This window comes from Rhincodon typus, chromosome 9 (assembly GCF_021869965.1).
Source record: "Rhincodon typus isolate 14 chromosome 9, sRhiTyp1.1, whole genome shotgun sequence".
In the NCBI taxonomy this organism is placed as follows: Eukaryota; Metazoa; Chordata; class Chondrichthyes; order Orectolobiformes; family Rhincodontidae; genus Rhincodon; species Rhincodon typus.
Genome location: NC_063340.1, coordinates 19202740 through 19230589, shown reverse-complemented (window position 1 = coordinate 19230589; position 27850 = coordinate 19202740). Strand labels below are relative to the sequence as shown.

Genomic DNA, 27850 nt, shown 5'->3' with positions numbered 1-27850 from the left:
GGGGAGAGATTCACAGAGATTAGAGTCAGAGGATCAAAGTCTGAGCATGGTTTTATGAGGTACAGCATTTCCAATTGATTGGAAGAGTGAGGCCATGGAAGATTTCAATACAAGGGTTATAATTTTTAAATTTCAAACCTTGAAGACAGGAAGCCAATGAGATCAAAGAACGGTAAGGGTTTGGAACAAGCAAGACTTTGCACGTTTGGAAAACTGTAAACAGTTTGAATTTTACATAGCTTGGAGGATATGAGATCATTCTGGAATGTCAAATCTGAAGGTGACAATGCAAGGCATTTGAAAGGGTTTCAGCAGCAGATGGTCTTAGCAGCGGGGGCGGGGGTGGTGGTAAACTTTCTACGTGCAATGGAAAGGATCTAAGGTCTGATATTTAGCCAGGGTCAATCATGACACCGAGGCTGTGAACATTCTAGTTCAACCTGAATCATAGATAATAAGGTGTGGAACTGGGTGAACACAGCAGGCCAGGCAGCATCAGAGGAGCAGGAAAGCTGACGTTTCGGGTCTGGACCCTTCTTCAGAAACCGGTAGCACTGCCAACATCGAGGACACACCCACCAACGCCACTGCAGCCACTGCCAACATCGAGGACGGTCTACCCGACGCCGCTCCGCCCACTGCTGACGCCGCTCTGCCCACCACCCCAACAGCTAGCAACTCTATAGTCAAAACCAGCCCCAGCCCTGCTGGGTTTTCACCATCCCCCCAGACCTCCCCCTCACTGAGATGAATGGTCAGTCCTCAGTAAAGGACTCCCCTTTATCCCCCTCCATTCAAGCATCAATGAATACTGCTCACGCCTGGAAGTTGAACAGTGTTTCCACCGCCTCCGCGCTTATTTCTTTAATCGAGAGTCTATCCCCCCTTTACAGAACCCTTCTCCCGCCTCCAACACACCTCATCCTCCTGGACACCACCCCAAGGCCTCCTACCCTCCCTCGACCTCTTCATCTCTAACTGCCATTTCCGAAGAAGGGTCCAGACCCGAAACGTCAGCTTTCCTACTCCTCTGATGCTGCCTGGCCTGCTGTGTTCATCCAGCTCTACACCTTGTTATCTCAGATTCTCCAGCATCGGCAGTTCCTACTGTCTCTCAACCTGAATCGTGGCTAGGGTGAAGGTTAGAATCAATTGCACAGAAGCAGAATCTGTGGAAGGGATTCAGATAACTTTGGGTTTCCCAATGCTCAGTTTGAGTAATCCAAGATTAATCCAATGCTATATTTTCCCGCATAAAGTCTGTCAGCACAATGATAGTAAAGAAGGGATCAAAAATGGATAATTAAGGTGGATATCATGGGGACTTAAGACCTCATTTTTTTCAAATATCTGGACCAAATCCCTCAGGAACTGCTTTCAATCAAATTGACGACACGCCCAATGACGACTACACGCTGACGATTACGCGATGACGTACACGAACTGGGTCACGAAGATTGGCGGCGTTCACGCATGCGTGTTGTCGGACGCTCTCGGAGTTTGACGGTGTTCGTGTGGCCAGAGACCGGATCATGGCGAGCTCGGGGAGGAAGCGTATCCTGAAAGAGGAAGATATCTCCAAGGTGGAGTTTGAGACAAGCGAGGAGGTGGATGTCACCCCTACCTTTGACACGATGGGCTTGCGGGAGGACTTACTGCGGGGTATCTACGCGTACGGTGAGTGCGGCCTAGACTGGCAGGAAGCCTCGCGGTGGCTTCTCGATGCAGTGGTCCGCGGCGGCACGATGCTGAGGTCTTTGAAACCAGGGCCCCGGCAGGCTCGGAGTACAGGGCTTCAGACCTTGGCCTTGATGGAGTGGACCCTGTTCACACTCCTGGAGCCAGAGTGTTTCTGTTAGAGGCCCAGGCCGCAAATCCATCTCCTTCTCCTTTCACTAATCACTGTGTTGCGTGCATTAAGTGGACAGCGCCCTCGCTTCGCAGTCAGTGGCTGAAGCCACGCTCCCGGAGTTAGGATCTCAATATCCAGGCTGACATTCCGGAGCAGTGTAGACGGGGTGCAACACTATTGAAGGTGCCGTCTTTTGTAAACAGAGGGGAATATAAAAACCGTATGGGACTATTTAAGAAAGACTTCTTTTACGTTGGGTGACACATAATTACATCAATCAACATCACTTTTAAAAAAAAACTGATTTAATCATTGTCAATTGTTGTGGAACCTAGCTAGGTGTGCACCTTTTCGACAATGTTTAAAAAGTACTCTGTCGTTGTAAAACAGACTTGAAAGCTTTAGGCTTATGAGAGCCGAAACAACAAAGACTTGTGTTCCACAAGTAGCTGGTTTACCTTTACACTGAGGTTGTTGCTTAAATAGGACCCCAGTCAGTTAAGGTGGATTTTATTCAAATGTGTTAATTTAACATTTAAATTCAAATCTGTCACATGTACCCTGAATACCTTAAAATGCCCAAATCAAAAAGGGTTGCTTTTCTCAGATCTTGGTTTACTCCTCTCTAACCTGTCTTAAAATAGGTTTTCCGTAAATTCTTTGACCCATGTTTATTCTTCTGGTTTCATAGAACCGCAATCTGAAGAATTGGTCATATACTGTATGATCAGTTCTCACATTGTCCTTTTAGTGCAATAAAGTATAAATTTTATCATAACAAATATAAATTAAATGAAGTAATTGTCACTAGAATGTGTTAATGTAAACAAAATAAGTAGCAAGGTCTTAGGGGGGAAAAAAAATCGACCCACTGGGGATACAGCTGTCATGATTAGGAATTCCTCAATTTGCACATCATTTCATGGGTTTTCTAAAAAACAATCTTGGGTAGTTATGATCTACTGAACTGCCAGCTACTATTGGTAATGTACTTTATTTCAGTCACTTGGGTTCAAAGTGTCACCCAGTTAACCAGACCCACTTGTAGGTTAATCTTTTCATCTCTTATTCAATTGTGCCACTTCCCCCAACTTAATTGAGACATGGTTGAGCAACTCAACTATGAATCAGTACTTTAGAACAGTCCAGCACAGGACCAGGCTCTTTGGCCCACCATGTTTGTGCTGACCATGATGCCATTCTAAACTAATCCCATTTGCTTGCTGATGGTCCATATCCCCCATTTCCCTGCCTGTTCATGTATCTGTTTAAGTGCATCTTAAACTTTGCTAATATATTTGCTTTGACCACCTCCCCGGCAGTACATTCCAGGCACCTTTATTTTATATCGCATTTTATTTGATGTGTCTGTAATTAACATTTGAAGAATTTGCCTTATGTTTGTGCTCTGCTGTTGGCTGTCACTGTAGAGGTATGGGGGAAAGCTTATTTTTATTGTGAACATTGATAAGAAATTGTTAGGCTCCATGACATTTTGCTGGCTGTAAATAAAGTAGTTACCATAATCCCAATGGACTGTAGGGCTAAGATAACAAGGTGTAGAGCTGGACTGTAGGGCTGCTCTGTCATTAGAGATGACTGTGGTGTTTTAACATGAGGGTAACCACCCAGTCAGACAAGAGGCACAGTTGAGAAGGTGGGGACCTTCATGGTAACTTCAGCTGGGACAAGAATTGAACCTCAGTTGTAAGCATCACCTTTACATCACAAAAGAGCCATCTAGCCAGCAACCATGAAGTAATTAAATACTGTTGAAGTGTAACTACCTTTGCAGTGTAGGAAACAGTTTTAAAATTTAAATGTAGGACAACTGAACATAGCCATACAACACGGAAATGGCCCCTTCAGACCAACTCGTCCATGCTTACCAGTATGAAGGATGTTATTAAATTGGGAAGGGTGCAGAAAAGAATTACAAAGATGTTACCGAGGGTTTAAGTTATAAGAGGAGGCTGAATAGGCTGGGACTTTTTTCTCTGGAACGTTGGAGGTTGAGGGGTGAGAGGCATACATAAGGTGAAGAGGAAAGGTCTTTTCCCGAGGGTAGGGGAATTCAAAACTAGAGGGCATAATTTTAAGGTGAGAGGACAAAGATTTAAAAGGGACTCGAGAGGCAACTTTTTCACACAGAGGGTGCTGCATTTTTTTTTCTATTCACTTGTGGGATGTGGGCATCACTGGCTGGCCAGCATTTCTTGCTCATCCCTAGTTGCCTTTGAGAAGGTAGTGGTGAGCTGCCACCTTTAACTGCTGCAGTCAACCAGCTGTAGGTTGACCCACAATGCGATTAAGGAGGGACTTCCAGGATTTTGACCCAGCGACAGTGAAGGAATCGTGATCTATTTCCAAGTCAGGATGTGAGTGGTTTGGACGGGAACTTGGAGGTGGTGGTGTTCCCATATGTCTGCTGCCCTTGTCCTTCTAGATGGAAGTGGTCGAGGGTTTGGAAGGTGCTGTATGAGGATATTTGGTGAGTTTCTGCAGTGCATCTTGTACATAGTACACACTGTTACTATTGACCGTCGGTGGTGGAGGGAGTGGGTGCTTGTGGATGTAGTGCCAATCAAGCAGGCTGCTTTGTCCTGGATGGTGTCAAGCTTCTTGAGTGTTGTTGGGGCTGCACTCATCCAGGCAACTGAGGGAGTATTCCATCACACTCGTGACTTGTGTGTTTGTAGATGGTGGACAGTCTTTGAGGAGTCAGGAGGTGAGTTACTCGCCACAGTATTCGTACTTCTGGCCTGCTCTTCTAGCCAACATGTTTATGTGGTGAGTCCAGTTGAGTTTCTGGTCAATGATAACCTCCAAGATGTTGATAGCGGGGGATTCAGTGTTGGTAACACCGTTGAATGGCAAGGGATGGTGGTTAGATTGTCTCTTGATGATAGTCATAGGCATTTGTGTGGCACGAATGTCACTTACCACTTGTCAGCCCAAGCCTGGATGTTGTCCAGATCTTGCTGCATTTGAACACAGATTGCTTCAGTATCTGAGGAATCACCAGTGGTGCTGAACATTGTGCAATCATCGGCGAACATCCCCACTTCTGACCTTATGGTGGAAGGAAGGTCATTGATGAAGCAGCTGGAGATGGTTGGGCTGAGGACACTACCCTGAGGAACTCCTACAGAGATGTCCTGGGGCTGAGATGATTGACCTTCAACGACCACGACCATATTCCTATGTGTCAAGTATGACTCCAACCACCAGAGAGTTTGCCCTGTTATCCATTGATTCCAGTTTTGCTCGGGCTTCTTGATGCCACATTCGGTCGAATGCAGCCTTGATGTCAAGGGCTGTCACTTTCACCTCACCTCTGGAATTCAGCTCTTTTGTCCATGTTTGAACCAAGGCTGTAATGAGGTCAGGAGCTGAGTGGCCCTGGCGGAACCCGAACTGGGTGTTGCTGAGCAAGTGCTGCTTGATAGCACTCTTAATGACACCTTCCATCACTTTACTGGTGATTGAGAGTAGACTGATGGGGCGGTAATTGGATGGGTTGGATTTGTCCTACCTTTTGTGTACATGACATACTTTGGCAGTTTTCCACGTTGCTGGGTTGTGACTGTACTGGAACAGCTTCTGACTGTTGTGACTGTACTGGAACAGCTTGGCTAAGGGAGCGGCAAGTTCTGAAGCACAAGTCAGTGCTATTGTCGGTATGTTGTCAAGGCCCATAGCCTTTGCAGTATCCAGTACCTCCAACCGTTTCTTGATAACACATAGAGTGAATCGAATTGGCTGAAGACTAGTATCTATAATGCTGGAGACCACTAGAGGAGGCTGAGCTGGATCATCCACTCGGCACTTCTGGCTGAAGATTGTTGCAAAAGCTTCAGCCTTATCTTTTGCACTGATGTGCTGGGCTCTTCCATCATTGAGGATGGGGATATTTGTGGAGCAGCCTCCTCCAGAGAGTTGTTTAACTGTCCACCACCATTCACGACTGGATGTGGCAGGACTGTAGAGCTTAAATCTGATCTGCTGCTTGTGGGACCACTTAGCTCTGTCTATCACTTGCTACTTTTGCTGTTCGGCGTGCAAGTAGTCCTGTTTGGTGGCTTCACCAGGTTGGCACCTCATCTTCCGGTATGCCTGGTGCTGTTCCTGGCCTTCCCTCCTGCACTGTCCATTGAACCAGGGTTGAGTCACTGGCTTGATGGTAATGGTTGAGTTGGGGATATGTCGGGCCATGAGGTTACAGATTGTGCTGGAGTACAATTCTGGAATGAACTGCCAGAGGAAGTAGTAGAGGTGGGTACAGTTAGAATATTTAAGACATTTGGATAAGCGCATTAATAGGAAAGTTTCAGAGGTATATGAGCCAAACTGAACTGGGATGAAAAGGTTAAGCAGGTGGGCGTATACTCATTGGAGTTTACAAGAATTAGATTTAATCTTAACGAAAGAAGTAAAATTATGAGGCCCTGACACAGAGGAGATTTACCCCCACTGGGGTCTCTACAATGAGGAAGCAGAATTTCAAGGTAACAGGTATCTCATTTAGGGCAGAGATGAGGCAAAACTTTTCCTAATGAATGATAGGAAGGGGCTCCATAGGCTAAGTGGCCAACTGCTGTTGAATCCAGGAGCTCCATGTTTCTGGTTTTCTCTGGCAACAATGATATAAAATCATTCTACTAAGGAGCTAAAGACTCAGCGACACTCCATATGCAGAAGTGAATAAAGGATTAGGACTTTCTGCATATATCATCTGGGGATCCTAGAACATTCCAGTAGCATAAAAATCAAGCGTTTGTCACCTTAATTTCTGAAGGCAATGCAAGCCTGACCGTACTGAGACAAAGTTTTCCTGACATGAGGCCACAGGTCTCCATGACTGCCTTCTTATACACTGGTGTTGTAGCATGTGAACACTTGCATTAATAGTTTCTCCAGGTGGATATGGCTTCCTGCTGAGGGCTGTCACTTAGGGTTTTGTTGCCTGTCATATCTCCTTCCATTAGAATCACCCTTAACTTTGCCAGAAGATGTGTTAAGAACTTCATGGAGAGCAGTAACACTTAAATAGAAATTTAAACACCCAGTGATTAACTGCAAGAATTACACTGCAAGATATTATGTTTTTAAATAAAACAAACTTTGTATATGAAAAGACAAAGCAATCACCGTTACCTGAACACTATAGTGTGTCAAGACTTGTAATCAAGAGTTCATATCTAGTCCCCATTTTTACTGCCCAATTCCACAAACATGAGGGTTCATTCACCTCTTCAGCTGGAACCAACCCAAGAATGCCAAAGCTCTCTAGAATTCTCTTTGACTTCTCCTTAGTTTGCCAGCTGTTTTCCAATCCAAGATGAACATGGAACGTGCTATCAAGAAGTAAGAGAGGAGGGTACAATTACAACATTTAAAAGACATTTGGACATGTAGATGGATAGAAATGGTTTGGGGGGAATATGGGCCAAATGCAGGCAAATGGGACTAGTTCAGTTTAGGAAATCTGGTTGGCATGGACGTGTTGGGCGGAACAGTCTGTTTCTGTGCTGTACGACTATAAAGGAGGATCCTTGAGTTTGCTTGCGGTTGATTGTCCAACACTTCTACAAAACACCATAACTGTTGACTTAAGTTTTGCAGAAGCTTCGCTGATTTGAAATGTTAACTCTGCTTTCTCTCCACAGATACTGCCAGATCTGCCAATTTTTCAGCAGCAAATTCTGTTTTTATAACTGCTGACTTCTCAGCTCAACCTTGAACTTTATTGCTTTAATAATTAGTCGTTTCAAAATCAGGAACATCTTAGTTCCTTTTTACCTGTATGCTCTCCTTCTCCTTGGACAAATGCAGTTTGATTTCATAAAAATGGCAAATGTTGGTTAAACTCAGGTTTGACAGCATCTGTGGAGAGAGAAACAGGTAATGTTTGGTGATTTGGTGATGTGTAATGAGGCAGACTTGATTAGGGAGTTTAAGGTGAAGAAACCCCTAGGGGGCAGTGATCATAGAATTCACCCTGAAGTGTAAAAGGGAGAAGCTGGAATCAGTTGTAACAGAATTAGAATTGAGTAAAGGTAACTACGAAGACATGAGGAAGGAGTTGACCTGAGTTGATTGGAAGGGGAGGTAGCAGGAAAGATGGTCGAGCAACAATGGTAGGAGTTGCTGTTACTAATTCAGGAGGCGCAGCAGAAATTTATCCCAAGGAAGAAGAAACTTACTAAGGGGTGGATGAGGCAGCCATGGCTGACCAGGAAAGTCAGGTGCAGCATAAGAGAAAAGAAAAAGCACAAAATGTGGTGAAGATTAGTGGGAAGACAGAGGATTGGGAATCCTTTAAAAACCTACAGAGGACAACTAAATGGCAATAAGCTGGGGAAGAAGACGAAATACGAAAGTAAGCTAGCTAGTAATATCGAAGATTGCAAGATTTTTTAGATACATAAAGGTGAGGGAAGCAGGAGTCAACATTGACTGGAAAATGAGTCTGGAGAAGTAGTAATCGGAAACAAATGGTAGAGGAACTGAATAGGTACTTTGCATCAGTCTTCATGGTGGAAAACACCAGTAGCATACCAGAACTTCAAGAGTTGGGGGCAGAGGTGAATGTAGTGGCCATCACTAATGAGAAGGTGGTCAGGAAGCTGAAACGTCCAAAGGCGGATAAATCACCCAGACCAGATGGACTACACCCCAAGGGTCTGAAGTAGATAGCTGAGGAAATTAATGAAGCATTGGTGGCAATCTTTCAGAAATTGCTGGAGTCAGGGAGGGTCCCAGAGGACTGGAAAATAACATTCCTGTTTCAGAAGGGAGGGAGGCAGAAGATGGGAAATTGTGGGTTGGTTAGCCTGACTTTGGTTGTTGGTAAGATTTTGGAATGTTATTAAGAATGAGATTGCAGAGTACTTGGAAGTGCATAGTAAAACAGGGCTGAGTCAGCATGGCTTTGACAAGAGGACGTCATGCCTGACAAATCTGTTAGAATTCTAAAAAGGTGTTGGGTATGTTGGACAAAGGAGAACTGGTGAATATGATCTATTTGGATTTCCAGAAGGTCTTTGACAAAGTGCCACATAGGAGGCTGCTAAATAAGATAAAAGTCCATGGTGATAGAGGCAAAGTACTGACGTGATTGAGGATTGGCTGACTGGCAGAAGACAGCGTGGGAATAAAGGGGTCTTTTTCACAATGGCAGCTGGTGATTAATGGAATTTCATAGAGATCCAGGTTAGGGCTAAAACTAGTCACATTATGTATTAACAAGCTGGACAAAGGAACTGAGGGTATTGTTGCTAAGTTTGCGGGTCACACGAAGTTAGGTGGAGGCATAGTTGTTGAGGAGGCAGGAAGGCTGCAGAAGGACTTGAACAGGCTAGGAGAGTGGACAAGTAGTAGTAGATGCAATACAATGTGGGAAAGTGTGAGCTTATGCACTTTGGAAGGAAGAATAGAGGCATAGACAGTTTTCTACATAGGGAAAGGCTTTGGGAAAGGAATTTGAAAGTCCTAGTTCAGGATTCTTTTAACGTTAACGTGCAGGTTCATTTGACATTAGGAAGGCAAATGCAATGTTAGCATTCGTTTTGAGAGGGCTAGAATGCAAGACCAGAGATGTTACTGCTGAGACAGTAGAAGGCTCTGGTCTTGGATGACCCTTTAGAACTGAGATGAGGAAGAGTTTCTTCAGCCATAAGATGGTGAATCTTTGGAACTCATTGTCACAGAAGGCAGTGGAGCTCAAGTCGATGAGTGTCTTTAAGGCAATGATATATGTTGGATTTTTTTTGTGTTGAATCCCTAGAGTGTGGAAGGAGGAGGGACGATAAAAAGTGCTACCTTAATATATGTTGTTTTTATTTGTTGTATAGCAATAATGGTTCCTCAAATTGCTTGTCATTTGTTATAATAAACGGTACTATTGTTGACTGTGAATGCAACATCTGATTCTGATTTGAAATTCAGATGCCCTGGAACTCAGTTTTCAACTTTTGGGGTGTGAACTTTAGCTTGTATTCAAATGGTTTCCATTTTTATACAGATACTTAATTTTTGTATGTGATTTTAGAAGAGAACAGTCTTTAAATAGCCGTAAATTATTATAAAATGTGCTATTGCCCAATACATCATGATAGTTGTTAAATATTGGCTTGCATTAGCATGTACGTTTAGCTGTTTCTGGTGACAAACTGTGCCTGTGCATGCATGGGAACCATTTTGATGTTCAGGATACTCACTGGTACCATTAACAGCGATATATCAGGGGTGCAAAGTGAGGAGCTACAGATGTGACACTTTATTCTAGCTTTATCCCACAATACAACTTATTATAAAATTCAAATTTTATAATAGAGCCGTATGGAACTAATACATATTTTACGATTTGTAGGCTTTGAAAAACCATCAGCAATTCAGCAAAGGGCCATCAAGCAAATAATCAAAGGGAGAGACGTCATTGCTCAGTAAGTTTAGCACTTTTAAGCTCTGGCATTGTATGTTGTAAATTGTTAGGAGGCAGTCCTTCATGATCAAGAGTTGCTTGCTTCTGCTGTGGTTCACTGGATTCGTAGGTGGCAGGGAAGTGCAGTGTGGGGTCTGTATACTCTGCTGCATATGAGCAGGTTGTACTTGAAGGTTTGGATCGATGGGGTGTTAGTGCTCACTCCAATGTCTAGATTTTACCTCCATACGTTCTTGATGAAATCTTTTGAGGTGCCTTCCTGAATGACCCTTCTACATTATGATCAGTCATAAGCTAGTGGCTCCCATGAGTTGGCATGGATGTTTCACCTCTTCATGAATGATAAAGAATCCTGGGATTCTGTGATTGTGGCCAAGTTCCAAATAGAACAGTAGCTTTGAAAATTTGGTGTTAGACACGTGAACCATGTATCCTGCCCAGCGATGTTGTTTTTGAGTGATCACTGTTGCTATGTTGGGCATAGTTGGCTTGTCAGTGGATTCTGCTTTTGGATCATCTGTCTTAACACCAGATTTGGAGCATCTTGAGAAGGCACCCTAGTGATACTTCTCCAACATTTTGAAATGCCTTTTTTATTCACTTTTGGGATGTGGATGTTGCTGGCTGGCCAGCATTTATTGCCCTTCCATAGTTGCCCTTGAGAAGCTGGTGATGCTAGGACAAGAGGGCATAGCCTCAAGATTAGAGGGAGCAGATTTAGGACTGAACTGAGAAGGAATTTCTTCACCCAGAGGGTTGTTAATCTATGGAATTCCTTGCCCAGTGAAGTAGTTGACGCTACTTCAGTAAATGTTTCTTAAAAAAAAAGGTTTTTTTTTTTGAACAATAAAGGAATTAAGGGATACGGTGAGAACGCAGGTAAGTGGATCTGAGTCCACGAAAGGATCAGCCATGACCTTATTGAATGGTGGAGCAGGCTCGAAGGGCCAGACGGCCTACTCCTGCTCCTAGTTCTTATGTTCGTATGATGAGCTGCCTTCATGAACCGCTGCAGTCTACTTGCTGTGGGTTGACCCACAATGCCAATAGGGAGGGAATTCCAGGATGTTGATCCACCGCCCACTGTAGTTTGTCCAAATCTCCAAACCTTTACAGGAGAGTAAAATGCTGCTGGTAGACCACTAACCTAATCTTAAGTTTGAGTTCCTGGTCCTGAAGTGTTTTTTCCCTCTGTCAGCTGAAGGCTGAGTTAGCACATTGGAGGTAATGATGAATGTCATAAGTCTTTGTCTGCCTCTATTGAGAGGAGACTCCCAAGATTGGGAAAATGGTCCACGTTTCCAGGTGGTTGTCTTGATCTTGATAGATGGGGACAGGTATAAACTTGTAAACTGTTTCACTGCTATTTACAATTTATTTTTTTAAATTCTAGATCCCAGTCTGGTACAGGGAAGACTGCCACATTCTGTGTGTCAGTGTTACAGTGCTTGGACATTCAGGTAGAACTTACTACCAGATGAATCTGGTTATTCCCTTGGAAATTGATTATATTCAACACTTTCTGCTTTATTTCTTTGCTTATACAGTTGTCTTCAGTACTGAAGAGAACATGTTATATACAGTTTGTTTTAGTATCCGTTCTGAAACAACAAAATGTCTAGTTTACAATTCCCAATGAAATGTCTCATATTCCCCTTTTAAAATCCATTAAAATTTAGGTTCGTGAGACCCAAGCTTTAATATTGGCACCAACTCGGGAACTTGCAGGGCAGATACAGAAGGTAAGAATTAATCGCGTTACAAATCTGTCTTCTATCATTAAAAACTGGATGACAAATGCTAGTTCATAATCTACTGAAGAGTTATTTTTAATGTCATGACTTTGTAACTTTCACAGAAAGGGTGTTCTGTTTCCAACCTTTGTAAATGTCCTATAATGACCTATAATAAAGATTCAGTTGATTTGTTAAGTTATCATGAATCAGTGGCCCTAATTGTTATTGAATTGGAAGATTTAATCCCTGAATTTGGTCCCAGCATTCCAGAATTTCACACAATAAAAATGGAATTTCACTTTCGTATGTCGTGCAGATCAATTTTTCTGGCCTTCCCTAAAGCTATGACACAGTATATCTGCTTTCAATCAGGAAACCATCTTTTCTGAGATAAAAACAAGATTAGAGTTGTTGCATGGTATTAATTCAAGGGCGCATTCCTAATTGTACTGTTGAGTTCTATTTTTTTTATTCCACTAAGTTACAACTTCTCTTGTGGTGTACTGGCAATACATTGTGTAACTTGGTAGATCTGTAGACATGCTCAGTTTGCTGAACTCTGCTTGAGCTGAAATGGGATATTAAAATTAATGTTGGTGCTCCTGAGTGCTGCGAGAGTAATTCTGTTCTACTTCTGATTGCAACCTGGTGGTCCTTTCTGGGAAGTGCTCATATGAGTCATAGAGTTCTATGGCATAGCAAAAGGCACCTCAGTCCATCACGTCTGCAACAGTCAAAAGTATCCACTTAACTATGCGAATCCCATTTCAACTTTTGGTCAGAACTAATGGGCTTTGCTGTCCCACCATACATAAATTGAATCCTACCTCCCAATAATATTGAGGTGAAAAAGTGTAATGCAAGTGAAAATGTAGGATTTTGTCAGTAACTTATCTAATTCGGAAGTAGGTAATCAGTGCCTTGAAGGTTTAACTAGACATCATGCATGTGTAAGCACTGGTCTAAAAAATTGTTCTTTTAACATTTATTTTATAAACTGTTGGTATTGAACCATTGTATTATGTGTTTGTGTGAAATCAAAGCGTTCTGTTCTTTTAGTAACACTTTGACTTCGGATATAATAAAAATCAATGTTATTATAACACCTTTCATAATCTAAAGATGTCTCAAATGGTCCATGACCAATTAATTACCTCTCTCCTTTAAATGTAGTTACTATTTTAGGGAAGTGTGGTGGCCATTTCATGCATAGCAACATCCCATGTGCTGCAAAAATAAGTGACCCAATTTCTTTTTTGGAAGAGTGAATGTAGAGTGGGATGTGGAGGAAACTGTCGAGCATGACTTTTGAACAGAGTCGTAGAACTCATAGAATCCCCACAGTGTGGAAGCAGGCCATTCAGCTCATCGAGTCCACACCAACCCTCTGAAGAGCATTCCTCCCAGACACACCCCCCATCTTATCCCCGTAACCCAGCATCTCCCATGGCTAACCCACTTAGCCTGCACATCCCTGGACACTACAGGCAATTTAGCATGACCAGTCCACCTAACCTGTACATCTTTGGACTGTGGGAGAAAACTGGAGCACCCAGAGGAAATCCATGCAGACACGGAGAACGTGCAAACTCCACACAGACAGTTCCCGAGGGTGGAATCAAGCCCAACTGCCTGGTGCAGTGAGGCCACAGTGCTAACCACTATGTCACCCTGCCGCCCGTAAGATCTTCTGCTTCTCATCCACCATATGGTGAGCTTTACCATAACAGAATCTACTGAAAGTTTGGAAGAGGAATCTAAAAATGTTCAGTAGCTGCCGATGGGGAACATGTCTGTATGGATCTCCATACTTTAAGTTCTTAGTAGTAGAATTGAGTGCATTGTTTGGTACCATTTTATTGTGGTGTCTGAGTATCTCGTGTCTTTTCATTAGGTACTGCTTGCTCTTGGCGACTATATGAACGTACAATGCCACGCTTGTATTGGAGGTACCAATGTTGGAGAAGACATCCGGAAGTTGGACTATGGACAGCATGTAGTTGCTGGTACTCCAGGGCGTGTATTTGGTGAGGAACTTATTTCACCTGTCATTTTTTAAAAATCATTAAATGTTCACTTCCTCTTGATCAAGTTAACCTCATTTACCTTTTCAGTATTTATCTTTCCACTGTTAGTCACACAAAACTTCTACCCTTCACTGCCCTTCAGCCACTTGCTGTTAGTCAGTGGTGTAGTAAAATGTCGTAAACAGGTAATACATTTGGAAAACTTCATAAATCATACAGTGCACTTTATGTAAAAGGACTCATTAAGTTAGTCCCTGTGTTCATTCTGTAAGTAAAACAAAGAGTTTTACAATACAGAATTGGGTCATTCAGCTTGTCAAATTTGTGCTGAACTACTGAGACTTTTCAGTTATTTATGGGAGTTATTAACCAGCAAAATATTAACCAGGACACTGAATAAACAGCCCTGATCTTGTTCTTTTATGTCCACCAGAGAGAGTTTAATGTCTCATCCAAAGATGACATCTCCAAAAGTGGCCCTCTCAGTAGAATATTGAAGTCTAAAGTCCATCTAAGTATTTGATCTGAAGTTTCTGGAGGAGGACTTAAACCACCACTTTTTTGGGGAGTGAATATTATCACTGAGCTATGGCCAACACTACCAGAAGTTAAATGTAGCACATTATTGACATGAGATTAATGTTATAAAATTTAATGATGCCATATTTATCAAACATGTTGTACTGCATTCATGTACAGGTCCATCAACATGGTCATTACCTGCAAGCATTTGGCAGCAGTATTAGCTATCCAGTCATGTTGAGGCATGCTTTCCTATCATCACCCATCTATTTCAATGATTCTACGAAAAAGGAAAAGGACAGGTGTAGTTCCTCACCAAATAGTTGAGCTTGCTAATTCTCGGACAATAAATTGTCATCAACTGCCCCCTGTATTTTCAATGATCAAATATCTGTCAAAGTCTGAGTAACAGGATGGAATGTTGTTATGTAGTTTGTGGTGGAGCATTTCTGGACTCAACATTAACTCTTTTCTCCTCACAGATACCACCAGACCTGCTGAGTTTCTCCAGCAATTTGTTTTTGTTTATTTCATATTTCCAGTAACCACTGTTCTTTGTTTTAATTTCCTGTAGTTTTTCCAGAGCATATACTCAAAATTTCAATTGGTGTGTCTTCACCTATGATTTGCAGCTCCATTGAACACATGGAAACTGATCCTGATTATGGGTCTATTTTTACAGATATGATCCGAAGACGAAGTTTGAGGACACGTGCCATCAAAATGTTGGTTCTTGATGAAGCAGATGAGATGTTGAACAAAGGTACCTCATCCTTAAATTCTGGCATTAGTTGAAATAGCTTGACTTGTAATCCTTTGAGTATAGAAGCTGAGGGATGGTCTAATTGATGCATAACAATATAAAGGGTTTCAGTTTGGTCAAAGAAGATAAACAACATCTGATGCAGAAATTCCAAACAAGGAGGCATGTCTTCAAAATTAGAATAACATCATTAAGGAGCATGATAAGGTTCGCCTTCACACAAAGCATAATGGAAAGGTTTGGTCAGTTGAAAATACCAAGCAACCAGTAGTTTTTGTTTTTTGAGGCGGTGGGTTGGGTACCAAGTAAAGTTCCCTGTAAGTTTTCACAAAATCTCAAGAAACAAGAGCAGGTGTAGTAAAGGATATGGGCCATCAAGCCTTCTCTGCCGTTGCCTGGCATTTGAGTAACGTCTGTGCCACACAAATGACAGGCAATGACCAGCTCCAATAACAGACCATCTAACCGCTGCTCTTTGACATTTGGTCGTATTACTGTCACTGAATCCCCCACTATCGACATTCCTGGGGGTTACCATTGACCAGAGATTCAACTGAACTCGCCACATAAATACAGTGGCTACAAGAGCACTTCAGAGGCTAGGAATATAGTGGTGAGTAACTCACCTCCTGACTCCCCAAAGCCTGTCCGTCATCTACAAGGCGCAAGTCAGGGGTGTGATGAAATATTCCTCACTTGCCTGAATGGGTGCAGTTCCAACAACGCTTAAGAAGCTTGACACCATCTAGGACAAAGCAGCCTGTTTGATTGGCACCACATCTACAAACAAGCATTCCCTCCACCACTGAAGCACAGTAGCAACAGTGTACTATTTACAAGATGTGCTGCAGAAATTCACCAAAGATCTTTGTACAGCACCTTCCAAACTTCTTACCACTTCCATCTAGAAAGGCAAGGGTGGCAGATACAGGGGAACACCACCACTTGCAGGTTCCCCTCTAAGCCACTTGCCATTCTGACCTGGAAATATATCACGGTTGCTGGAGTAAAATCTTGGAATCCCCTTCCTGAGGGCAATGTGGGTTGCAGGTGGAATGCAGTGGTTCAAGAAGGCAGCTCACCACCATCTTCTCAAGGGCAACTAGGAATAGGCAATAAATGCTGGCCAGCCAGCAAAGCCCATGTTCCAGGAATGAATGAAAACAAAATTCAATTCAATCATGCCTGCTGTTGGGCTTCAACATCATTTTTCTGCTTGTTCCCCATATTCCTTGATTTCCTTAGACACCAAAAATCCATCTAGCCCAGCCTTAAAATGTATTCAGTGATGGAGACTATGCAGACCACTGGGGCAGAGAGCACCAATGATTCCCTGACCAACAGAAATCATCTCAACATCTACCCTGTACCCTTCGGAATCCAGTAGTAATGATGAGACCAAATGTGTACAGGCATTTTAGATGTGGTCTCATCAACACCTTGTACAATTCCTCTACTGCAGTCCCCTTACAATAAAGACCAACATGCTATTGACCTTCATAATTGCTTATGAATATGGAAGTTTCCTGTGTACTTTGCATGAGCATATCCAAGTCTCCTTAAGCATCAACATTTACAAGTTTCATACTTTTTAAAAAGAAATCTGCATTTCTATTCCCACTTTCACACTGAAGTTCACACTTTCCTCTGTTGTAATCCACCTGCTTTCAAGGTTGCCACTCATGTAACCTGTCTATATCTCTTTGCAGCCTTTGTTTCCTCGCCTTAGCTTGCATTTCCACTGAGCTTTGTATCAGCGGTTATTCTCTGCCCCTTCATTTAAGTTATTAATGTAGATTTTAAAAGCTGAAGCCCAGCACTGATCCTTGTGACACTTCGCTGCTTGCCAATTTGAGAGTACCTCATTTATGTCCACACTCTGTTTCCTGTCTGTTATCTAATCCTCTATCCATGTGAACAAATCACCCCAAACTCCATGAGACCCTATCTTGCCTGTTAACCTTTTTTGAGGTACCTGATCATGTTTATTTTGAAATCCAGGCATAAAATATCTAATTCTCTTTTATCTACCTTATTACCTACATTGTCAAAATATTAAAATTTGAAAAACAAGATTTCCTTTTAGTAAAACCATTGAGTTGTTCTAATCATACATTGCTTTTCGAAGTCTGTTGTTGAGACTTCTTTAATAATAGATTTCATACACTTGTCCCAACAATCAGTGTTAGGCTAACTGACGTGTAAGTTTCTGCCTTTCTTGAAAGGTGGTGTAGTATTGTCAATTTTGAATCCAATGTTCCATTCCTAAATCTAAGAAATTTTGGAAAATCATAGCTAGGGTATCCACAATCTCTGCAATCATCTGTTTTGGAACTTTGGGGTGTGGCCACCAAGTCCCATGGATTTGTTGGATTGTAGTCCCTTAAATTACTCCATGATACTTTTTATTTGTATTTATTTCATTAATTTCCTCACTTTTCTTTAGCCCATTGGTTATTGTCTATTTCTGGATTGAAACTTGTGTCTCCTGCTATAGACACACAATATTTGCTCACTGTCTCTGCCTTTTCTTCATTCCCCAGTGATGATAATTTCACCCACCTTTGCTGCCTAAGAGCTAATGTTTAAGTTAGAAACTCCTTTTCTTATACAAGTTTTTGCAGTTAGTCTTTATATTTCTGATGAGTTCATTCTCTCATTCGTTCTAATCTTTCCCTTTTTATCAACTTTGTTAGTAGCCCTTTGCTGATTTCTAAAACACTGTCAATTCTCCAACCTGTTCCTTTTTTTGTTTTTGCAATATTATAAGCTGCTTTGACCTAACTACTGTTAACTTTAACTTTGACCCACCTGTGGCTCACTTGTAATCTTGCTGAGTTTTTGTTTTCTTTAATTGATTATACTTTCGTTGACATTTTGAATTTTTTAAAATGCTCCCCACTGTTCGTTTACAGCCATATCTTTTAGTCTACTTGCCCATTTAACTGTAATCCGTTCTATCACATACCTATTTAACTGGATCTTTTAAGTTTTAAGATTGTTGTTTACATTTACAAGTATGTCACTTTCTAACAACTTTAAATTCAAAGGTATTATGATCACTATTTCCCAGAGAATCACTATTTCCCAGAGAATCATTTACTACGACATTATTAATCAAGCCCGCGTCATTACGCAATACTAAATCTAGGATTGCTTTATTCTTATTTGGTTCCGAGAAACTGCCATGAAAACATTTTGCTAACTTATCATTTAGAGTATTCTCGCCAATTTGATTGTCCCAGTCTGGATGAAGATGGAAGTCCTTCACAATTATTTCATTGTCTTCGTAACAAGCTGTAATATTTTCTTGGTTAGTACTCTGTCTGATGTTGCAACTACTGTTAGAGAATCTATAACGTATTCCTAGCGGTGTTTCTCACTCTTACTGTTCCTAATTTGCACCCATATTGATTCTACTTCATGATCTTCTGAGGCCTGATCCTTTGTCATCACTGAATGTCTGTGTGTTATACTTTACTATTTCTGCTACTCTTCTTTTGCCGTTCTAGTCGTGTCTCCAAAATATTGTGCACCCTGGAATATTTACTTTCCACCTATTATTATCTTATAGCCATGCCTTAGTGGTGGCTAGATGTAAATCATTTACCTCTATCGATGAACCTGTTGGTGATTTCTGTTAAATGCTTTATCCCTTCCTCACTCTGCTTGTTTTTACCCAGATTGCTATTGTTTTCCTTTCAAACTTTCTGTTTGGATTTCTAAATTTCTCCTCGTCTGAACTCCCACCGAGTTATACAGTTGGCCAGGATACCATGTCAGCATGGTTCACCATGGAGCCCATCCCAAAAGAATAGCGCAGTCTTCTATGAACACTGATGACAGTTCTCATGAATCAAAATTCCGTCTTCTGATCCCACTCTGAGACGTGTTTAATTCTCTAATCTGCTTGACCCATTTCCAATTAGCGTATGGCTCAGGTAACAATCCAGAGATGACCACCCTTGTTCTGCATTTTAACATGCATTCTAACTCCTCTGATTTTCTTAACAGAACTTCATTCTTATTTCTATCTATGGAGGCTCCCAGTGGACCACAACACTGGACCTTCCCCTCTCACATAAAATACTGTGAGGCAGTGTCCTTAACGAGATAAGCGACAACCTTTGGAGTATCTATTCCCCTGACTGTACTGTCCCCTCTCGCTCCACATTACTAGTAACTTCCACCATCTTTCAGCTTGGTATATGGTCAGTCTACTCATCCTCCTTGTAGAGATTCTCCTCACCCCCATAGGTAACGATTACCTTGTGCCTGTCTGACTCTAAGGCATACCCTCCTGTCTCTGTCCAATGGTCAGCTCTAAAGTTTTGCCTAATCTAAGGGGTGTTATTGCCTTCAGGTACCCCTTCCTCCAAAGTCTGTAGCTCAGGCTCCAGATCAGCTGTTCTGAGCCAAAGTTGTGCAAACTGCAAACATCTATCAGATATGTTTCTCTGGGACCTCAGTGCATCCCACTACATTTAACAGAAATCAGCAGGAAATAGGGGTTAAAACATTGAAGGTTCTTTATTCCAATGGCAAAAATAGAGGTTTCCGGATACTGCACTTGCGGTGAATGTATTTACTTAATTCATGAATTAGGTATTATTTACATTTCTAAAGTAATATAAGTAGGAAAATGCAGTTCCCTTGCTTGAATAATAATAAAGAAATCTCATCATGGCTGGAGGTTGATTTTTTTTTAAAAGCAGATGATGGAGCATCTCTTTTCCCCATGCACCAAATTCTAATGTGGACTAAATTTGCTATTACATGCTTCATCTATAGCTTGGGCACAGTCTCCTGATTGTGTGGCCTTTTAATGACCTGTTGTATGTGGCCTGTTGATTTGAATGCTTTGTTTCTTTAAACACTTTAGCATAGCTGTGCACACATAGTATGTCACAGGCATTTTCTCAACTTGTGAATGTCTCAGTTGGTGGCTGCATGCAATTTATGGGGAATACTGTTATCAAGACATATGGGGCAAACACAGGTAAATGGAATTTATCTATAGAAATGCCATGATCTAATTGCATGTGGAACTAGCACAGTGGCTTGAATAGCCTGTTTCTATTTTCACATCCCTTCAGTAACTTGTTATCCTTCTCTTCGCCATGTTTTACTCAAAGGTTTGCAGTAAATAAGATGGTTATTCCATTTGGATCCATCTTAAACATATTTTATACACTATATGAGCTAGTATGTTTTGTTCCCAGTCCCATTTGTTCTGAACAGTGTGTATATTTTGTGTACTAAGTTTGTTTTTCAAGATGTGCTTAAATTGTTTTAAATATTTTGAAATGTTTGTTAGAATATAAGATAAAATGCCTATTTATATATTTAATCCTGAATTTCATTTTGTGTTGAATTATTCCATGAAAGATGAATCGATTTTTAAATGTTATCTTAAAGCCATTCGTAGGTTTTTGTACACTGTGTCCGGCAACAGTAGTTAACTTTGTTTCCTGAATGTAGGTTTTAAGGAGCAGATCTATGATGTGTACAGATATTTACCCCCAGCCACACAAGTAATTCTGATCAGTGCAACACTGCCTCATGAAATCTTGGAAATGACCAACAAGTTCATGACTGATCCAATCCGAATCCTTGTCAAACGGTACGTTGTTTCTGTATTACTAAAAGTGCCATTTCAAGTTGCTGTAGAAGCTTACTGGGCTTGGAGCCTCTGTGGTTTGAGTACAATCTATTGCACATTCTTAATTTATTGTAATTAACAAAAACTGGAATTCGAATTATGTAGTTTAACTTTGCTTTCTTAATTCTTCTACTGAATTGAAATATACCACTGTACTATTAATTCACTATGCACTGCACAGGCCTATCTAGAAATTACTGTTTCCTGCGCCCCTAATTAATTTCGGCAAACGATCAGGGGAGGTGATGGCCTTGTGGTATTATCGCTGGACTGTTAATCCAGAGACCACAGGTAATGTTCTGGGGACCTGGGTTCGAATCCCGCCATGGCAGAATTTGAATCCAATAAATATCTGGAATTAAAGGTCTAATGATGACCATGAATCCATTGTCGATTGTTGGAAGAACCCACCTGGTTCACTACTGTGAAGGAAATAGGGAAGGAAACTGCTATTCTTACCTGGTCTGGCCTATATGTGACTCCAGACCCACAGCAATGTCGTTGACTCTTAACTGCCCTCTGGGCAACAAATGCTGCCTAGCTATTGACACCCTCATCCCGTGAATGAATAAAGAATAAAGAAAAAGACTATTGCATGGTCGTTGTAACTCTGAGGGTTATGTACGTTATTTATTTTCTCATAAAACCATTTTGGCCTCTAGCACCAAGCAGAATTCCCTAATTAACAGGGGAAGCAAGTCCTTTGATGTCAGCCTCAAATGACCACATTTGAATAAAAAGTAAATATGTAAGCTTGGAACGTAGCCTACATATTTGTGCATCCTGCTGCTTCTCCAGATTCCCAGCTACTCTCTTGGAGACACAACATCCTACTGAGCCCTCCAGTACACCAGGTGACAGTACCTCTCCACAGTGCACTGGTTCCGTACTACACAGCTGTATGCTCGATAATTTTTGTGCAGAAGTCCTGAAATGGATTTGCTACCAACTGAGCCAGGGTTTTCACTTGTGTTATGAACTGCTGATAATTTTTAAACTTGCAATCAGGATGTTATTTGCATTCAACATTTTTTGGCTTTGACATTTACTTCCAGTGGCTCCTGCCACCTTTGGAGTATAGAGTCTTGCATTATTTATGTTTCAAATTTTAGAAATTAGACCTTAACAAACTTGTGTTGTCTCTGCTGTGGGCTTCACAAATGGTTATGGCTACTTGTCAGTCCCAGCACTGATGAACTGTCTCTGAACTAGTGAGCAAGCAAACTTGGTCTGCCTTAGTCTGTGTGACTCAGTCACGTATCCACTCATGCAGTAAGCCACACAAAAATTGATAGAGTCAAGAATCAAGGTCCACTTAAGTTCTTACATATCTAGTTCTAGTTTACCCTTCGTGCAAATTTAGTGTGATGTATTCAAAAGGCTGTCCTATGGGGTGGTATAATTATAAAATTTTATATGTTTGACATTAGCTTCGACTTGGCTGAAAGAAGAATTGATGCCCTGCTTGGGCAAGGTTTACACTGGGACATAAAGAACAAACTAACTTGACCAGTGATGGAACTGAGGTCAGTAGAGGTTTAAAGCACAATTTTGCAATCTCACTTTTTCATGTTATTGTTTACAGTGATGAGTTGACCTTGGAAGGAATCAAACAGTTCTTTGTAGCAGTTGAAAGGGAGGAGTGGAAGTTCGACACATTGTGTGACTTGTACGACACACTGACCATTACTCAAGCTGTTATTTTCTGCAATACAAAACGGAAGGTACAGAAAACATTCCTTACGCACCCGTCTTGTAAACTTGTATGATAGGAATTACATTGAAGCTTTTGAAGAAACTAACAATCTGAATTACATTCTAAATCTACTAATCCTTATTTGCATATTATTCTTGGCTCAAATTGTCAGTCTTCAGTTGTGTAAATGTTACTGATTCATTTACAAGTTGCGGTACTGCTACCACGCATCTATTGACATCAATGGACCATGTGATCAGACTGGACAAGTCTGAGGGGAAAGTTAATAGGACCTGGGGCCAACCATGCGACTGTGTAAATCTCTGTATAACAAGGAGTGGGTGTTTGTGCTTCAACGTAAGTGCAAGACAGCATCAGCAGAAATTTGTATTCCAGTATTATGGAGTGTTTGAAATTTTAACATAAAAGCATTATTTTCTAAAGTATTAGATCAGTATTGCACAGGGATCCTGGCCTGTCCTGCTTCTGTCTTGTGAGGAACACACTTGCCACATCAGTTTGTAACTTGCCATTTGACAGATGGGGTTTGTCACAAGGAACCTGCAACTTACTACATTTCCCATTCCTTGATCCAAAAGATTTTTGTTGAAGGAACTTGCTGAGGAATGTTCCTTCATATGGGGTTCTGAGATGGAAGATGGGCAGGAGGTGGGTTGAACAAGTAATTTTAGAGTGACGAGGAACAGCACAGATGGTTTCAGCCAGTTGTATATTTTTAGTCAGCAGAATTTTGGGGAGTGATTTGTGAAGACAGGAAGCTGGGGAGGGACGTTGAGCAGAGGGTTCCAGGTATGATGCACATTGCGTTAAATTGAGTGTCAACAAGGTGTGTGTGATGACCTTTGCCAGACAACTGATGTATGTGGGTATACCTTCTCTGAAAATTAGAGAAGATGAGCTTGGACAAAATACTAGGATTAAATACTTAAACCAAGAGACATGAACATTGTGTAGAAAGGACCGAGAAAAGTGAGTTAATTCTGAATATGTTCAGAAAGTGCTTTTACAATTTGAAAATAATGTGAAATCATAGCTGTCTTGGAATCACTCCCATGTCACACAAAAAACAATGTGTCTGCGTGCTACACGTACTCCTATAAGTTCTCAAGTTATGAATAAGTAAGATTAGAATGTCTTAAAACATCAGGAAACATTTTATAATTTATATAAAATATGCATTGCAAACAAGATGTGGTCCAGCACGGGAGACAGATGATGAAGGTAAGAACCTGTGGGATTGAAGGAAATTTGGATAATTGGATCTGGAATTGGTTGAGTGGCAGGACACCGAAGGTGATGGTCAAGGAGTGTTGTGAGTGGAAGCTTGTGTCCAGTTTGGAGTTCTGCAGGGATCACTGTTGAGTCCCTTGCTGTTTGTGGTCTCTATGAATGATTTAAACTTCACAGATGATACAGAAATTGGCCTGGTGGTAAATAATAGCCTTGGATTACGAGAGGATATAGATGGGCTGATCAGTGCCAAATGGAATTCAATCCAGATAAGTGTGAGGTGATGTACTTGGGCAGGACAAATAAGGCAGGGCAATACAAAATGAAAGGTCAGATTCCAGTAACCACTGAGATCAGAGGGATCTTGGTGTGCATGTTTACCGGTACCTGAAGGTAGAAGGACAATTGGATAAAGTGATTAAGAAGGCATATGCTTTTATTAGCTGCGGCATAGAGTTTTAGTGCAGGGAGGTTATTCTGGAACTATATAAAATGTTGGTTAGGCCTCACTTAGAGTATTGTTTGTAGTTATGGAATCCACATTATAGGAGGGATGTGATTGTACTGGAGAGGGTGCAGGAAATTTACCAGGTTGTTGCCTGGGCTGGAGAGTTATAGTTGTAAGGTGAGATTGGATAGATTGGGATTGTTTTCTTTTGGGCAGAGAAGACAAAGCGTAGTGACTGAGAAACAAAAGTATGAGTGCCATAGATATGGTAGACTGGAAGAAATTTTTCCCTTGGTGACAGGATTAATGACCAGAGGGGACAGATTTAAACTAAAGGGTAGGTGGTTAAGAGGTGACATGATGAAAAATGTTTTCATCTAGAGGGTGGTGGGAATGAGGAACTCACTGCTGTAAAGGTGATAGAGGCAGAAACCCTCATGACATTTTAAGTATTTTATTTGTACATTTTTGATGCCAAGGCATACAAAGCTATGGGCCAAGTGCTGGAAAATGGAATGTGAATAGTTTTGTGATTGTCTTTGACTGGTATAGACTTGATGGACTAAAGGGTATTTTTAAAAATGCCATAGGCCTTTCTGACTGAGGGCAAGGAGAATTGAGGAATTAAAGAAAATAAACAATAGTGCCGTTAAGTCCAATTAAGTTGTCGGTTCTTCGCAAATTTTAATGACTTGTTTCACAACAAGTTCTGTGGTTCCTGAAGGCATTGCTTTTTCTGCCTGTAAGTGAAAAGTTCGACTCTACTGTTTAATAGAACTGTGGTAATTTCAGATACTGAGCAAAGTCAAATTTTTAATTAAAAAGATCCATTGTGGTTAAAATGGTTGTCCACAAAGGGGAAATTAACAGTAAATAGCTTCCAATACTTTTGTTCCATTACGTAGGTGGACTGGCTCACTGAAAAAATGAGAGAGGCTAATTTCACAGTGTCATCAATGCATGGTGACATGCCACAAAAGGAGAGAGAGTCCATCATGAAGGAATTCCGTTCTGGTGCAAGGTGAGTAGTGGTTGAAAACTATTTGCCTTACTTATTACTTCTTATAGCACTGACCTAAAGATAACTGTTCCTGCATTTGCTTTACAGTCGAGTGCTCATTTCTACAGATGTTTGGGCACGAGGATTGGACGTCCCTCAGGTCTCCCTAATCATAAACTACGATTTACCAAATAACAGAGAGTTGTATATCCACAGGTAAACTATGATGCTTTAATTTTATAATGGATTTGGAACCCACAGAACTTCTCACTCTGTTCTTGGTCTGTGTTTCCTTGTGTTTTGGTTTCAGTCCGATTCCTAGGTGAAATGATAGATCTTAATTCCCTTTCTTCGTTGCTAGTCATGAAAATCAAAGTATCCCCATTTCCACTCTGTTCTTTTGCGTAGTATGGAACTACTTCAGATTGAAGCCAAGTTATCGTAAATGGGAGAATAAAATGATCTGCAAAAATTTTCATTGTGACATAACGGTTGCAACAGAGAGGTGGCTAAACATTTTAAATAGTATCTGGACACATCCTCAATATATCAAATTACACCCAGTCCTCACAATCCACGAGGGATAGGGGCACAGATTTGCTGGAGATAAAACTCTTAAGTGCTGCAAAGGACTGCAGCCCAGACAAGACAGAGGACGGGGGGGCAAGCAAGATGGGGTCTGGGGCTGACTTCACAGGTATGCAGATTGCAAGTCAGCATATGAGGACTGAGTGTTGTAAATTCTGAACCAAGAGAGTATCTCTCATAACTAGTTTCAGGTAATGTGGCACATTATTTTGAGTGCTAATGATTCGTTCCTCTGTTAATAGTTGGAGCTGCAATCTGTTGAAGGTTTTAACTGTTCACTCCAGTAAATCCCTTTTTACAGTATTTTTGATATACCCTTGTGTTGCCAGGATTGGTCGATCGGGTCGATATGGCCGAAAAGGTGTGGCTATCAACTTTGTTAAGAATGATGACATTCGTATACTGCGAGATATTGAACAATATTACTCTACACAGATTGATGAAATGCCAATGAACGGTGAGCTCTAATTACAGTGTCCTTTGGTTATTCAACACACAAGGCTGTTACAATCTGGTATTATTTTTATTGATTAGTTTACCAAAAATAGGCCAGAAAAGATGCATTAGCAGTTTGTGAACATAGTTTATTAAACAGTTCAAGTTTTGTTCTAGAGTCCATTGGTGCCAATACAAAAGTTTAGAAACATCAGCCTGAGCTATTGTTTCTCTATTTAAAATGACCCTTTATAAAATAGACAGTTGCTTATCACCTAAAAAGCGGTAATTGGTTATTTGTATTAACATTGTGGTTCCACAATGCTTGGGGAAGTTAATCAATTGAAGGCCATTAGGGTGCAGCTTCCTTCGTTTCTCCTTATACGGATTTCTGAAAGCGTTAAGTGCACACGCAGCAAGTTGTATGTCATGCAACTTATTAACATTTGTTTCAATTTTTTTTAACCTAGTTGCTGACCTTATTTGAAGGAAGGGAAAGACTGGAAGACCTGGATGGGCCGTGGATTGCATTTCTTCAGTGCAAAACAAAACACTTCACATTATATAAGGACCTTGTTTGTGCTGCATCTAGCTTTGACAATTCTGGATTTTACTTTCAGTACCTTGTGGTTTTGAAAACCAATGCCATTACTTTTTTTTTGTAAAACAGGGGATTATTAGTTTGTTTTTGCAACTATTAAATACAGAATTTTAAACTCATCTGTAATTTTAGTGAAATACTATGTATGGATACCATTTATCTTCATTAAAGTTTGATATTAATGTCCTTTATTGTAAGTCTGCAGCCACATTTTAAGTTTTAGAAATGGAGGCACTAAGTCTTGTGGTCTGTAGTAGGTAACTTGTCATTTGAAAAGGGGTTGACTTAAGAGGAGAGCCAATTCTATGTGCAATTTGTGCAGTGATCCTCATTTCTTCTTTGTCCAATTTAATTTCTTGAAAAATGACTTTGCAAAATATTTTTCTTGGTTTGGGTTATACTGATAAGGCCAGTATTACTTCCTTTGGCTTCTCTCATTTCACTTGGGAGTTGCCTCAACACTGATTCGACCAGAAGATGGAGAACACTGACTAATCACCTATTCATCTTTCAATCCTTTTTTTTTAAGAAAGTATTGTTACGACAGCATTCCATCTGCTCTTGGGATTGCCGGTAATAAAGAAAACAGGAATGTTTGTTCATCTCCCACCTCAACACACCATGCCTTTTCAGTTTTTCGTCAACTTTGAGAGTTTTGAGCAATCTTGACTACCCTCCTCCCACCCCTAATGTACCTGTTGCTTTTATCCTTTCTTGATAGTGCTCACAGTGCCCAGGTTAGGTGGATTAACTATGGGAAATGCAAGTTTATAGGGATGAGTTGCATCTGGGCGGGATACAGTTTGGAGGGTCCGTGTGGACT

General features: G+C 41.1%; 1 protein-coding gene across 1 annotated transcript; it reads left to right on the top strand.

Moving 5' to 3' along the window:
• The first annotated feature begins 1450 nt into the window (after window positions 1-1450).
• eif4a3 (eukaryotic translation initiation factor 4A3) lies at window positions 1451-27213 on the top strand. The gene is made up of 12 exons (XM_048600677.1): window positions 1451-1677; window positions 10227-10299; window positions 11692-11758; window positions 11978-12040; window positions 13929-14061; window positions 15266-15346; window positions 20828-20969; window positions 22594-22732; window positions 25309-25424; window positions 25512-25619; window positions 26321-26448; window positions 26897-27213. The coding sequence occupies exons 1-12, from the start codon at window positions 1533-1535 to the stop codon at window positions 26911-26913; spliced, it is 1212 nt and encodes a 403-aa protein (XP_048456634.1). The 5' UTR covers window positions 1451-1532; the 3' UTR covers window positions 26914-27213.
• Window positions 27214-27850: the final 637 nt, after the last annotated feature.

Bases quoted from the DNA above. Each gene is read 5' to 3' on its own strand.
- eif4a3 (XM_048600677.1), top strand. From the start codon at position 1,533: ATGGCGAGCTCGGGGAGGAAGCGTATCCTGAAAGAGGAAGATATCTCC. The intron at 14,062-15,265 runs GTGAGGAACTTA...CTATTTTTACAG, and splicing joins TACTCCAGGGCGTGTATTTG to ATATGATCCGAAGACGAAGT. The intron at 25,425-25,511 runs GTGAGTAGTGGT...TTTGCTTTACAG, and splicing joins GAATTCCGTTCTGGTGCAAG to TCGAGTGCTCATTTCTACAG.